This window comes from Equus quagga, chromosome 3 (genome assembly GCF_021613505.1).
Source record: "Equus quagga isolate Etosha38 chromosome 3, UCLA_HA_Equagga_1.0, whole genome shotgun sequence".
In the NCBI taxonomy this organism is placed as follows: domain Eukaryota; kingdom Metazoa; phylum Chordata; class Mammalia; order Perissodactyla; family Equidae; genus Equus; species Equus quagga.
In genome coordinates, this window is record NC_060269.1 from 73,432,546 (window position 1) to 73,447,812 (window position 15,267).

The 15,267-nt window shown below is 37.6% G+C and overlaps 1 protein-coding gene across 3 annotated transcripts in view; it reads left to right on the forward strand.

Annotated features, from left to right (window-relative positions):
- MANBA (mannosidase beta) overlaps positions 1–15,267 on the forward strand; it is a 114,327-nt gene that overhangs the window by 59,285 nt on the left and 39,775 nt on the right. For 2 of the 3 annotated variants that reach the window (XM_046656848.1, XM_046656850.1), the window contains exons 10-11: positions 1,215–1,301; positions 6,265–6,432. In XM_046656848.1, the coding sequence (XP_046512804.1) occupies positions 1,215–1,301; positions 6,265–6,432 (255 nt within the window). The remainder of the gene's footprint in view (positions 1–1,214; positions 1,302–6,264; positions 6,433–15,267) is intronic. The other variant, XM_046656849.1, reaches the window with a different exon arrangement.

Consider the following 15,267-nt stretch of genomic DNA (forward strand, 5'->3'; position numbering starts at 1 on the left):
CAATCCATTTATGTTTAGGGTGATTATTGACGTATGAGGCCTTAATGCTGTCGTTCTGTCACTGGTTTTCTGGTTTTCTTGCATTTGCTTTGTTTCTCGTCCTGTGTGTTTTGGTCTACCCATTGATTACTGCAGTTTCTTATGCTGTGTTTCTTAGTTTTTTCCTTATTTATTTTTTGTGTCTCTGTTCTGCTTTTTAGTTTAGTGGCTACCCTGAAGTTTGTATTCAGAATCTTGTGGATAACAGTCCATTTTCTGATGGCCACCTATTTCCATAGTCAAAACCGATTCAGTCCCTTTCCTCCTTTCCTCCTAAGTTGTTTTTCTCATATCTTATTCCAACTTGTGTTGTGAGTTTGTGGTTAAAGTGACAAGATTGTCTTTGTTTTTGGTGTTTTCCTTCCCTTTATCCTAGTGCTATAGTTGAAGATTTGCTATCCTATTCTGATTCTCTCTGTCTGTCTCCTTACTCTGTGTTTTGTGACCCCTTTCTCCCTTTTTTCCTTTTTTCAGGTATGAGGGCGTTCTTGAGGATTTCTTGTGGGGGGGGTGGGGGCGGGTCTCATGGCTACGAAGTCCCTGAGCTTACTTCCAGATAAGTAAACTGACATGTGGAGAGGCTCCATAACTTGCCCAAGCTCACAGAGCAGATGTGTGGTGCAATCGGATTCTGACTCAGGCTGACTGATTCGGGCCGAGCTCAGCTACTGCGTCATAACGGCCTCCCTAGAAATGGACTGTCTGGTTTCATTAGTAGAATGCCCGTGTTGTGGTCCTTTTGGCCATGCAAAGTTAATTCCTTTATAAACAAGGTGTTTCTTAACAGTCTGGTCCATCTCTCAATACCAAATTCCAGGTGAAGATTAGGGTGAATTAGGAATGAGGAGGGGGAAACTCCTGCTTTTGAAATTTCATATTCCCCTCAACACACACACACTGTTTTCTTATTTAACTTCCCCTTTCTTCTCTTTATTCTCTGCCCACCTAGTGTCTTCTCTTCTCAGGTTTCCCTGTGGCCCTGGAGCACCATAAGGCCTGTGCCTGCCTTTCCCAGGCCTCACGCACAGCAGTGCTCCAGTGATCTTACCCATCCCATCCGGCTAACTTGGGTTTCGTTTGCATTAAAGAGAGTCCCCTAAGTTCAGAAGGAAGAATTTCTCTCTGTGTGATCAAATCTGTGGAAGTGCCTTATTGCCTTCTGTTTGGCTTGATAGGTGTGGCAGGACTTCATGTTTGCCTGTGCCCTTTATCCAGCTGGTCAGGGTTTCGTGGACTCCGTGAGAGCAGAAGTTGCTTACCAGGTACGTTATCACTGTTCTAAGAAGGAAGATGCTTATGTTGCAGTTCTGCCTTTTGTTAAACCGCTCCTGCTTACTTTTTGTTTTCTCTTTACTAAATCCCATGAAAAACCACAGTCAGGTAATTGACTCCCTAGATGACTACACCCAGTCTCATGGCTTTAAGACCACCTACGTCTTGATGAACCCAGCCCTGGTGGTCTAGTGGTTAAGACCCAGTGCTCTCACTGCCGTGGCTGGGGTCCTGTTCTGGTCAGGGAACCACACCACTCGCCTGTGGATTGTCATACTGTGGTGGCTGTGTGTTGTTGTGATGCTGAAAGCTGTACTACAGGTATTTCAAATTCCCTCAGGATCATCTATGGTGGACAGGTTTCAGTGGAGCTCCCAGAATAAGATAGACTAGGAAGAAGGACCTGGCCACCCACTTCCAAACAAATTGGCCATGAAAACCCTGTGAACAGCAACAGAGTGTTGTTTGCTAGAGCACCACTAGATGAGAGGATGGTGCAACAAGACTGAGCAGGGCTCTGCTTTGCTGCCCACAGGGTCACTGTGAATCAGGACTGACTCAGTGGCACTAACAGTATGCTGGTGACCCCGGCTTGTCTACTGAGTTCCTGGTTCTTACATCCAGCTACCTTTGGTGCCTCCCCTTGGAGGTGTAATAGGCATCTCAACTGTAACGTGTCCAAACCAAACTTACATTATATTACTTTTCCCAAATTTGCTTTCCCTGCAGTTTTCCCCACCTCAATAAATGGCAATGCCAGCTGTTGAATTTCATTTCTCAGGTCAAAAATATGAAGTGATTCTTACACCTTGGTTTCTTTTGCATTCCACATGTACACACTTATATTTATATTTATAGATCTATAAATGCAAAGAAGTGAATCCTAACTCTGTCCATTGGAAAGGCCTAGAAACAATGGACAATGTAGTAATGTTGAGCCTCCTTATATTGAAATAATCCTTGCCGTTAAGAGAAGGGTTTCTTACAGAAATGGCTGATTCCAGGTCTGGGACAGGAAATATACTAGGTAATCCTGGAGTATTTTGACACACAGATAACAAAGAAGCTATCAAAGATGTGTCAAAAGAACTTGACGAGACTCCGATCAACCAAGAGTAGGACAATTTGGGATTTAATAAAGATAAGAATGTCAGTGGATTGAAATCCACCAAGTATGTTAATATCCAAGAGTTCATAATTTTAGTGTCTGTGGATGTGTATTTCTGTGAATAACCAAAAGAAATGCAAGCACGTGATTCTTGTAGCTCTCAAGATAGTAGTTACTTTTGGAAGGAAGAAGGGACTGCAGTTAGGAAGCGGTGCATGAGGCTTCTTGGGGTGGTTGGTAAAGGTCTCTTCCTTGGTCTGGGTGGTGGTTATGAGGGTGATTGCCTTATAGTAGTTAAGTATCTTGTAATTTGTTTTCTGCATCTGTTTTATTTTTTTTTAAGAAAAAAGGTTTAAAAAGTGCATGTTGAATCATCCCTCGCTCAGAGCCCTGCGCATAAACTTAAAGCTCCTCACCATGCACTATCCTGTCCTGTCTGCCGTTTCACCTCCGAGCACCGCGTTCCCCATCTGTCTGTGCCCAGGAACGGCTTCCCCGTCACCCTCCCTTGTGGATCGCCTCACTCATTCTCTTCTGGCCCCTCTTACCTTGAGCATGACTTTCTCTAGGAAAACCTTTCCATATCTGGAATTCTAGAGTAGATCCTTTGTCCTCTGTGACACACATCACACTTTGAATGACTTGTTCAGTGTATTGTCACTCCTGCAAGCTTGTGATCTCGCTAAGGTCTTGGGCTTGTCCCCTCTGTATCCTCATGACCTGGCTGTGGATAGCTGGATGGATGGATGAATAACTTTTAGAGGTTTTAATTTTCTTTTATACAAATGACGAAAATATATCTATGCGCCTTCAATTCTTTTATGTATTATTAAAGAGAAGGAGAACTTTTCTTATGCAGAATTTGTTGAAATTTTAAAGTAAAGCTTACCATAAAATTCTAGATCAGATTGAAGTGTGTGTGTGGCATAGAGTCCCTGAAGCTTCTTCCCTCTTGACTGTTTGTATTTGTGTTTTCATCGGTACCATGAACATGCCAGGCACAGTTGTTAGCAGCCCTTACTTATCTGGGCCTATGCACAGGAAAATAAAGAAAATACTGTTTATAAGCCTGGTTTAGAAAACACAAGACTTCAATTTTTTTTTGAGATGTATTTCTTTCTCTCTCTCTCCTTTTTTTTTGGTTGAGGGAGATTCACCCTGAGCTAACATCTGTTGCCAATCCTCATCCTTTTTTGCTTGAGGAAGATTAGCCCTAATATCTGTGCCAGTCTTCCCTCGTTTTGTATATGGGTTTCCTCCACAGCATGGCTGATGAGTGGTGTAGGTCCACGCCTGGGATCCAAACCCACCAACCCAGGCTACTGAAGTGGAATCACTGAACTTAACCACTATCCCATTGGCCAACCCTGAGATGTGTCTCTTTAATACATCCTTCATGCATCTCTATTCTATGTATGAGTTACTTAGTCTCTTGAATGGAGACTACATTGAGAATATCAGCTGGGATCCATCACTGTAATCTTCCGTTACAGTGAAAGAGAAGCTATAAATGAGGTTGTATTGCTGAAACATGTTCCAAAAGAATTTCTCTTGACCGTTGGCTCATTCTGTTGTTCTCAAAGAGATGTAATTGCCCTCCTCTGCTGGGGCCCTTCTCCCAGTGTCAGAAGAACCGGATCCTTTGACCTTTATGTTGGGTGGCCCACAGTGAGCCCAGTTCCATGCAGCCCTCGATTTTCAAGGCTGGCAGCGTTTTCAGATAGATTCTCTCATTTCTTCTATGTGTAGATATATTCAGTAACTTGCTTAACCTTGCTTGATTTCTTGGAACATGATGTTGATAGTTATTTCAGGAGACATTCTCTTGATGAGCTGATTTTTTTTCCTTTAGAATATTCCATATATTTATCTTTAGCTTCCAGAGTATCTCTGCTTCTCACTTGCTTTGTAAAGCAAAACTCTCTGGTCGTCCTTATAGTGGTGTTTGTTGTCTCTCATTTGTTTCTTTTTCTTTTTTTTAGAATTTCTTTTTATTTCATTTATTTATTCAGTGTTTTTTTAAATTGCAGTAACATTGGTTTATAACATTATATAAATTTCAGGTGTACATCATTATATTTCGATTTCTGTGTAGATTACATCATGTTCACCACCCGAAGACTAAGTACCATCCACACACATGTGCCTAATCACCCCTTTCGTCCTCCTCCCTCCCCCTTCCCCTCTGGTAACCACCAGTCCAATCTCTGTCTCTCTCTGTTTGTTTGTTGTTGTTTTTATCTTCTATTTACGAGTGAGATCATATGGTATTTGACTTTCTCCCTCTGAGTTATTTCGCTTAGCATCATACCCTCAAGATCCATTCATGTTGTTACAAATGACCAGATTTCATCCTTTTTAATGGGTGAGTAGTATTCCATTGTGTGTATATGCCACATCTTCTTTATCCGTTTGTCCCTTGATGGGCACCTAGGTTGCTTCCAAGTCTTAGCTACTGTGAATAATGCTGCAATGAACATAGGAGTGCATATATCTTCACCCATTTGTGTTTTCATGTTCTTTGGATAAACAGCCAGCAGTGGAATAGCTGGATCATATGGTATTTCTATTCTTAATTTTCGGAGGAATCTCCATACTGTTTTCCATAGTGGCTGCACCAGTTTGCACTCCCACCAGCAGTGTACAAGGGTTCCCTTCTCTCCACATCCTGTCCAGCATTTCTTTTTTTTTTTTCCCCTGCTTTTTTCTCCCCCAATTCCCCCAGTATATAGTTGTATATATATATTTTTTAAAGATTTTATTTTTTTCCTTTTTCTCCCCAAAGCCCCCCAGTGCATAGTTGTATATTCTTTGTTGTGGGTCCTTCTAGTTGTTGCATGTGGGACGCTGCCCCAGCGTGGTCTGATGAGCAGTGCCATGTCCGCGCCCAGGATTCAAACCAACGAAACACCGGGCCGCCTGCAGTGGAGCGTGCAAAACTTAACCACTCGGCTACGGGGCCAGCCCCTATAGTTGTATATTTTAGTTGTGGGTCCTTCTAGTTGTGGCATGTGGCACTGTGGTCTGATGAGTGGTGCCATGTCTGTGCCCAGGATCTGAACCGGCGAAACCCTGGGCCACCGAATTGGAGCACACGAACTTAACCACTCAGCAACGGGGCCAGCCCCTCTCCAACACTTCTTATTTCCTGTCTTGTTAATTATAGCCATTCTGACAGGAGAGGTGATAGCTCATTGTAGTTTTGATTTGCATTTCCCTGATAGCTAATGATGTTGAATGTCTGTTCATGTGCCTGTTGGCCATCTGTAAATCTTCTTTGGAGAAAAGTCTGTTCAGATCTTTTGCCCATTTTCTAATTGAGTTCTTAGTTTTTTTTGATGTTGAGATGTACGAGTTCCTTGTGTATTTTGGATATTAATCCCTCATCAGATATATGGTTGGCAAATATTTTCTCCCAGTTGTTAGGTTGTCTTTTCACTTGTTCCTTTCACAGAACTCCAACTTGCTCTTGAGAAACTCACCCCTGTAATATAATGTCTCCTGCCCTTTGAATTTCTTAGAACCTTTTTGTGGAAAGGCAGATAATGATGAGGTTGGTATATTTTTCTTTTTCAATAAAAGGGATTATATTTTCTTCAGTTTTCATATAGTAGAGAAGAGGAACCATATCTTATTAGTATATATAATATCTAGATAAAAAGAATCTCAAGAGATTTCTTAAACTGTATTCCCACAGGTAACATTACCAACCATTTTCTAATGAGTTTTCTGGCACATAAGAATTTATAGGCAGAAATGAATGGCTATAATTTTGTGAATAATTATAGCTCTGAGTTTCTTCTGTTGAGCATTTGAAAATTATTTTATATTTTCTTAAATTTTAGGTCAGGAGACTGAAATCTCATCCCTCCATCATCACGTGGAGTGGAAATAATGAAAATGAAGCAGCACTGATGATGAATTGGTATGGCATACACATCAGTGACTTGCCTACCTACATCAATGATTATGTGACACTGTATGTGAAAAACATCCGAGAGATCATCTTGACAGTAAGTAATGATTTTTAGTGGAGTAGAATTTAAGAACCTGTTTTAAAAATGGATCAGTTTGAATATTGTTATAATATATTTTTAAGCCCCCTCTTTTTTTTTGGTGGGGAAGATTGGCCCTGAGCTAACATCTGTTGCCAATCTTCCTCTTTTTTGCTTGAGGAAGTTTGTTGCTGAGCTAACATCCGTGCCAGTCTTCCTCTACTTTGTTTGTGGGGTGCCACCATAGCATGGCTGCTTGAGCCATGTGTAGGTCCTTGCCCGGGATCTGAACTGGTGAACCCCGGGCCACTGAAGCAGAGTGCGTGAACTTAACCACTACACCACCAGGTTGTTTACACCCCTTTTTCTAAGGCAAGCTTCAACAATATCATTTTAATGCAGAGTAATCCATTGTGATGCTGCAGCATGTGAAAGCATTCATGCGTGCTGGACTTCTTTGAGAGTTAACTTATTTATGGAACTCACGACACATACACCAACATTATGCTTACAATTACAGGTTCTTGTAGACTCTTTGGAGCTCATCCGTGGATCCCCAAAGGTTGAGAATCTCTACGTTAGATGATTTATTGATATGTCATTTTTTTCCTCTTTAATATATTAACATAGTGAATTCTGTGAATTAATTTTCTAATGGTAAACTAGTCCTAGTGTAAGCTCTATTTAGTTGTAATGCTGTGTTCTTTTATTCTATGCTAGGTTTGATTTGCTAATATTTTAGTTAGAATTTAAAAATTCACATTTACAAGTGAAATTGGTCTATGATGAGAATTATAAACTCAAATGCCTAGAGGAGCCAAATCTGTTAAAAAAATTGAGTAGAGTAGATGAGGCTCTCAAAGACAGAAGAGATGACTGTGGTAATAGGAGAATGGATGTTGGGCCTCGTCACACTTAGATTCAGCATTAAATAATGCTATCTAAACATAATCATTGGCAAGACAGATGTGACCTATAACACCCAGCTTGTAGCATTTGGTAGGTGTGTGTGTGTTTATGCTCACCTTGTGGAATGAGTTAGGAGGCTTTTTTTTTTTTTAAACATCTAGAGATAATTTCAATAAAATAGATTATTGGTTTTATTGAGACAAATTCACCTGCAAAACAGTCTGGGCCCTGTGCATTTTTAGGGGGCATAGATTTTTTTCCCCTCAATATATTTAATTTCTCCTATGATTATTTCCAATTTGAGTTTACAACTTCTTCTAGAACTATGGATATTTATGTTTTCTAGGAACATGGCATTTCATCTAGAATTCAAAAGTTACTGTGTAAGTAGACATGCCTCTTGTAGAGTGTGTTAGCTGGGAACAGCTGTGCAGGCTGAGAGGCCCCAGGATTGTCCATGCAAGGAATGTTTGGGTGTGTAAGTTGCTCCCTTTTTTATGTGTCTGTGTATTTGTGTGTGTATGTCCATTGTGGATATCTGTGGAGTTACCTCTGGAAGCAAATACCCCTGCCAGAAGATTTCCATAAACAGAGAGAAGAGGGGACACAGCTGGCTCAGTTTGTCTATAGGTATTTCATTTGTTTTCTTTCTTATTTTTTCTTTTGTAAGAGCACAGTAGAGAGTCCTTCTTTTTTTGTTTTGACTTCCTTCACCCATTTCATCCATCACCTCATCTCCTGCCTCCAGCAACCACCAATCTGTTCTTTGTATTTATGAGCTTGTTTTTCTTTTTAAATTCCACATATGAGTGAGATCATATGGCATTTGTCTTTGTCTGACTTATTTTACGTAGTGTAATGCCCTCAAGCTCCATCTATGTTGTCACAAATGGCAAGAATTCATTCTTTTCTTTGGCTAATATTCCATATGTATATCTATCTATCACATTTTGTTTATCCAATCATCCATCAGTGGACACTGGGGTTGTTTCCATATCTTGGCTATTGTAAATAATGCTGCAATGAACATGAGGATGCATATATCTTTTTGAGTTAGTATTTTCATTTTCTTTGAATAAATACCCAGAAGTAGGATTGCTGGATCATATGGTACTTCTATTTTTAATTTTTGAGGAACCTCTGTACTGTGTTCTGTAGTGGCTGTACCAGTTTACATTCCCAGCAGTGCACAAGGGTTCCCTTTTCTCCACATCCTTGCCAGCATTTGTTCTCTCTTGTCTTTTTGTTAATAGCCATTCTAAGAGGTGTGAGGTGGTATCTCATTTGTGGTTTTGATTTGCGTTTCCCTGATTATTAGTGATGTTGGGCACCTTTTCATGTACCTGTTGCCCATCTCTATGTCTTCTTTGGAAAAATGTCTATTCAGATCCTTTGCCCATTTTTAAATTGGATTGTTTGATTTTTTTACTGTTGAGTTGTATGAGTTCTTTATATGTTTTGGATATTAGCCCCTTATCTGATATGTGATTTGCAAATATTTTCTCCCATTCAGTAGGTTACCTTTTCATTTTGTTGATGGTTTTCTTTGCTGAAGCTTTTTAGTTTGATATAGTCCCACACATTTACTTTTGCTTTTGTTGCCTTTGCTGTTGGTGTCAAATCCAAAATATCATCACCAAGACTGATGTCTAGGAGCTTATCATCTATGTTTTCTTCTAGGGTTTTTATGGTTTCAGGTTTTACATTCAAGTCTTAATCCATTTTGAGTTAATTTTTGTATATGGTATAAGATAGTGGTCTAGTTTCATTCTTTGCATGTGGCTCTCCATTTTTCCCAACTCCATTTATTGACGAGAGTGTCCTTTCCCCATTGCATATTCTTGGCTCCTTTGTCATAAATTAATTGACCATATATATATGAGTTTACTTTTGGGCTCTCTATTCTGTTCTGTTGATCTATGTATCTGTTTTTATTCCGATGTACTGTTTTGATTACTCTAGCTTTGTAACATAATCTGAAGTCAGGCAGCATGATGCCTCCAGCTTTGTTCTTTTTTTCTTAAGATTGCTTTGGCTCTTCAGGGTCTTTTGTGGTTCCATACAAATTTTAGGATTATTTGTTCTATTTCTGTGAAAAATGACATTGGAATTTTGATAGGGATCACATTGAATCTGTAGACTGAGTTGGGAAGTATGGGCATTTTAACAATGTTAATTCTTCCATTCCATAGCACAAAATATCTTTCCATTTATTTTTGTCTTCTTCAATATCTTATAGTTTTCAGTGTCCAAGTCTTTCACCTTCTTGGTGAAAGTTATTCTTAGGTATTTTATTCTTTTTGATGCAGTTATAAATGGGATTGTTTTCTTAATTTCTGTTTCTGATTGTTCATTATTAGTGTATAGAAACACAACATATTTCTGTATATTAATTTTGTATCCTACAACTTTAATGAATTCATTTATTACTTCTAACAGTTTTTTGGTGAAGTCTTTAGGGTTTTCAATATATCATAATTTTCAACTATTATGATATATGACAGAATAATATCATGTCATCTGCAAATGGTGACAGTTTTACTTCTTTCTTTCCAATTTGGATGCCTTTTATTTCTTTTTCTTGCCTAATTGCTCTGGCTAGGACTTCAAATACTATGTTAAATAAAAGTGGCAAGAGTAGATGTACTTGTCTTGTTCCTGATCTTAGAGGAAAAGCTTTGAGCTTTTCACCTTTGAGTAAATTGTTAGTTGCGGACTTGTCATATATGGCCTTTATTATGTTGAGGTATGTTCCCAGTTTGTTGAGAGTTTTTATCATAAATGGAGGTTGAATTTTGTCAAATGATTTTTTTCTGCATCTATTGAGATGATTGTATGATTTTTGTCCTTCATTTTCTTAATGTGATGTAGCACCTTGATTAATTTGCAGATGTTGAACGATTCTTGCATCCCTGGAATAAGTCCCACTTGATTATGGTTTATGATCCTTTTAATGTATTGTTGAACTTGGTTTGCTGATCTTTTGGTAAGGATTTTTGCATCTATGCTCATCAGGGATATTGGCCTGTAATTTTCTTTTCTTGTGTTGTCCTTGTCTGGTTTTGTTATCAAGGTAATCCTGGCCTTGTAAAATGAGTTTGGAAGTGTTCCCTTCTCTTCAGCTTTTTTGGAAGACTTTGAGAAGTTTGGAGAGTTTGAATGTTGGCTTCAATTCACCAGTGAAGCCATCTGGCCCTGGACTTTTGTTTGTTGGGAGTTTTTTGATTACTTACTTAATTTCCTTGCTAGTAATTAGTTTGTTTAGATTTTGTATTTCTTCATGATTCAGTCTTGCAAGGTTGTATGTTTCTAGGAACTTGTCCATTTCTCCTAGATTGTCCAATTTGTTGGCATTAAGTTTTTCATAGTAATCTCTTATGATCATTTGTATTTCTGTATTATCAGTTATAACATCTCCTCTTTCATTTCTGATTTTATTTGAGTCCTCTCTTTTTCTCTTGGTGAGTCTAGATAAAGGTTTGTCAACTTTTTAAATCTTTTCAAAGAACCACTTGTTTTCATTGATCTTTTGTGTTGTCTTTTTAGTCTCCATTTCATTTATTTCTGCTCTGATCTTTGTTATTTCCTTTTTTCTACTAACTTTAGGCCTTGTTTGTTCTCCATTTTCTAGTTCCTTGAGGTGTAAAGTTAGGTTGTTTATTTGAGATTTTTCTTGTTTGTTGAGATAAGCATTTATTGCCAGGAACTTCCCTCTTAGAACTGCTTTTGCTGCATTCCATAAGTTTTGGTATGTTACATTTCCATTTTCATTTGTCTCAAGGTGTATTTTTTGATTCTCTCTTTGACCCATTGGTATTCAGTAGCATATTGTTTAATCTCCACATATTTGTGAATTTTCCAGCTTTGTTTTTGTAACTGATTTCTAGTTTCGTACCGTTCTGGTCAAAAGGATGCTTGATATGATTTCAGTCTTCTTAAATTTGTTAAGACTTGTTATGTGGCCTAACATGATCTATTGTGGAGAATATTTCATATGGACTTGAGAAGAATGTGTTTTCTGTTGCTTTTGGATGGAATAGTCTGTATATATCTGTTAAATCCATCTGGTCTAACATGTTGTTTAATGATGATGTTTCCTTGTTGATTTTCTTTCTGGATGATCTATTCCATTGAAGTAAGTAGGGTATTAAAATTCCCTACTATTATTGTATTGCTGTCTATTTCTCCCTTTAAGTCTGTTAATATTTGCTTTATATATTTAGGTGCTTCTATGTTGGGCATATAAATATTTACAAAAGTTATATCCTCTTGTTGGATTGACCCCTTTATCATTAGGTAATGCCCTTTCTTGTCTCTCTCCTCCCTTTTTTTTTTGGTGAGGAGATTGGCCTTGAGCTAGCATCTGTTGCCAATTTTCCTCTTTTTGCTTGAGGAAGATTGTTGCTGAGCTAACATCTGTGCCAATCTTCCTCTATTTTATGTGTGGGACGCTACCATAGCATGGCTTGATGAGCACTGTGTAGGTCCACACCCAGGATCTGAACCTGTGAACCCTGGGCAGCTGAAGCAGAGCATGTGTACTTAACCACTACACCACTGGACCAGCCCTCTTGTCTCTTTACTTTAGAGTCTGTTTTGTCTGATATAAGCATTGCTACACCAGCTCTTTTGGATTCCATTTGCATGGAATATCTTTTTTCATCCCTTCCTTTCAGTCTGTGATATGCCACTTCTAAAATTATATAATAGCAAATACTAAAGTAGAATTTGATATATATCATATATGAACGAACATGTTGGTATGTGATATAAGGGGCAAAGAGAGAGGAAAGAACTCGTTTCCAACTCCACCTTAGGGCCTTTCGTTTTTGGTGGTTCTCTTTGCATCGCTGTTTGTTTAATAGGCATGTTATACTTGTATTTACTACATGCATACATATTATGTCTTATTATAAATTTGCTTTTTCTGCAGGGAGAGCAAGCAGCATGTTTGATTTTGCAGTAGTGCCTTCAAAAGATTTAATTTCTTTTTTACCTTTTTTTAAACCAGCTTACTGAGTTATAATTAACTTACAATAAACTACACATATTCAAAGTGTACAATCTGATTATTTTTGAAAGATGTCTATATCCATGGAACTATCACCACCATAAAGATAATAGATATATCCCCCCATTTTTTTTTATTGAGGTCATATTGGCTTATAACATTGTGTAAATTATTATATTTTAGTTTTGGTGTAGACTGCATCATGTTTACCACCTTAGTCTAGTTTTTATCTGTCACCATACGTATGTGCCTTTTTGCTACTTTTGCCCTCTCACCATCTGCTTCTACTCTGGTAACCACTAAACTGTTCTCCTTATCTATGTGTTTGTTTATCTTCCACATATGAGTGAAATCATATGGTATTTATCTTTGTCTGACTTATTTCACATAGCACAATACCCTCAAGGTCCATCCATGTTGTCGCAAATGGCACAATTTTGTCCTTTTTTTACAGCTGAGTAGTATTCCGTTGTGTGTGTGTGTATAAATATGTGTGTATATATATATATCTTTATCCCTTTTTCCATTGATGGGCACATGGGTCACTTCCATGTCTTGGCTCTTGTGAATAATGCTGTGATGAATGTAGGGGTGCATAAATCTCTTTGAATTGTTGATTTCATGTTCTTTGGATAAATACCCAATAGTGGGATAGCTGCATTATATGGTATTTCTGTTTTTAATGTTTTGAGGAATCTCCATACTATTTTCCATAGTGGCTGCACCAGTTTGCACTCCCACCAACAGTGTATGAGAGTCCCCTTTTCTCCACATCTTCTGTAATACTTGTTATTTCCTGTCTTGTTACTATAGCCATTCTGATGAGTATGAAGTGATATCTCATTGTAGTTTTGATTTGAATTTCCCTAATAATTAGTGATGTTGAACATCTTTTCATGTACCTGTTGGTCATCTGTATATCTTCTTTGGAAAAACATCTCTTCATAGCCTGTGCCCATTTTTTTGATCAGATTGTTTGTTTTTTTTTGTTCTTGAGATGTATGAGTTCTTTATATATTTTGGAAAGTAATCCCTTGTCGGATATGTGATTTGCAAATATTTTCTCCCAGTTGATGGGTTGTCTTTCATTTTATTCATGTGTCCTTTGTCTTGCAGAAGCTTTTTAGTCTGTTGTAGTCCCATTTTTAAATTTTTTCTTTTGCTTCCCTTGCCTGAGTAGACATGATATTCAAAAAGATGCTGCTAAGACTGATGTCAGGGAGTGTACTGCCTATATTTTCTTCTAGGAGTTTTATGGTTTCAGGTCTTACATTCAAGTCCGTAATCCATTTTGAGTTAATTTTGTGTACAGTGTAAGATAATGGTCTGCTTTCATTCTTTTGCATGGAAGACTTAACTTTTTTAAAAACTTTAATGTTTAACATGTGATTTAATAATCTGATTGTCTTTAAAATTTTCTGTCTGTAATTGGATGTAAATATTTTGGCATATCCTGAAGCAATTTGGAAAGGGATATATTTAAAAGAATACTGTGTGATTTTTGTCACCCAAGTATGCCCAGTTGATGGCACTATTCCATTTATGTGAAGAAACGTCAGTGAAAATTCATGAAAAACATAGGTTCAAATTTTTAGCTTGTCTGATATGCTAAGTCATATGTCATGAAGAATTTTTCTGTTCACAAAATATGATGACATAAGCTTTAATTAATATTTATAGAACATTTATTTTATAACCTTTTTACTCACAGCACTGGTATTATATTTTTCATATCTGATGGATTTAAGAAATGGATTTTAATATCTGAGGATTTTCACTTCATAGCTTAGTGGTTAAGAGCTCATGACTCTAAATCCTGGCTGGGCCACTTACTGTCTGTGTAATCCTGGGCAAGTTACTTAATCTCCATTTTCCCATCCATAAAATTGGGTTAACAATAGGGACTCACTCTTAAGAGTTGTTATGTGGATCAAGTGAAATAATGTATAGAAGGTGTATTATGCAGACTCTGGCACATAGTAGACTTTTAATCAGTGCTAGTTATCATTATCCTTGTTGTTTTCACTCAACAAGATAGGTCTTCAGATACTTACAAACTTTAATCTCTAATTTTAACCTATATTCTTACACTTAAAAAAAATTAGCTTCTATGTGCCACTTCTTCTCCATCTTTGAAATGGAAATATGGCTTCATCACAAGGGATCTATGTATTTTAAAATAATTTTGTGAACAATAATTGATGTTTGCCAATTTCTTTGAAGATGGACAGGATTAAGTGCTATATAATCATTACTGTTATTAATTCTATCTAGGGATAGGGTATTTGAGGAAAAGGACCATAAATTGATCCATCCACACACTAATTGTGATGATTAGTTTCCTATTCCACTTCATGCTTTTTTAAAATAGTCATTCTCTTGTTTCATCGTATGGTGTCTCTTGATCCAAATAAGCATTTAAGGTCATGACCTAAAAAGTGGTCATCTGTGAGATTTGAGACTGAAAATCAGGCCTCAAGAGGAGATGATACAAAAATGGAAAGAAATTGTAGTGCATCATCGGGCTGGATATTTTTAGGTAGAGACTCATTAGTAACTTTACTAACTGACTCAGCTTACCAAATCGTTCAAGGAACTGGAGGAATGGAAGGAAATCAATCAAGCTTTATTGATTAAGACAATTGATTGGCCTTCTCCAATATTACTTCAAAGCCATTATAACAGAATCTTGTTTAAAATTGAAGACTGTCTATAATCTTACCATGCTTTTTGATGTTTTAAAATTCAGCCAACATCTGCTGAGCACCTCTTACCAGGAGCAAAACCTCATTCCCAAGACTGTGTGGAAACTGTTATCCTCATGGAGCTTGTGGTCTGCTTTCAGGGGAAATGTGGAAAGAATTACCACTTCTACAGGGCAGACTGAGAGAAGTGCTATAAAAAATGTAGTTCCAATATGTTGGCACATATGT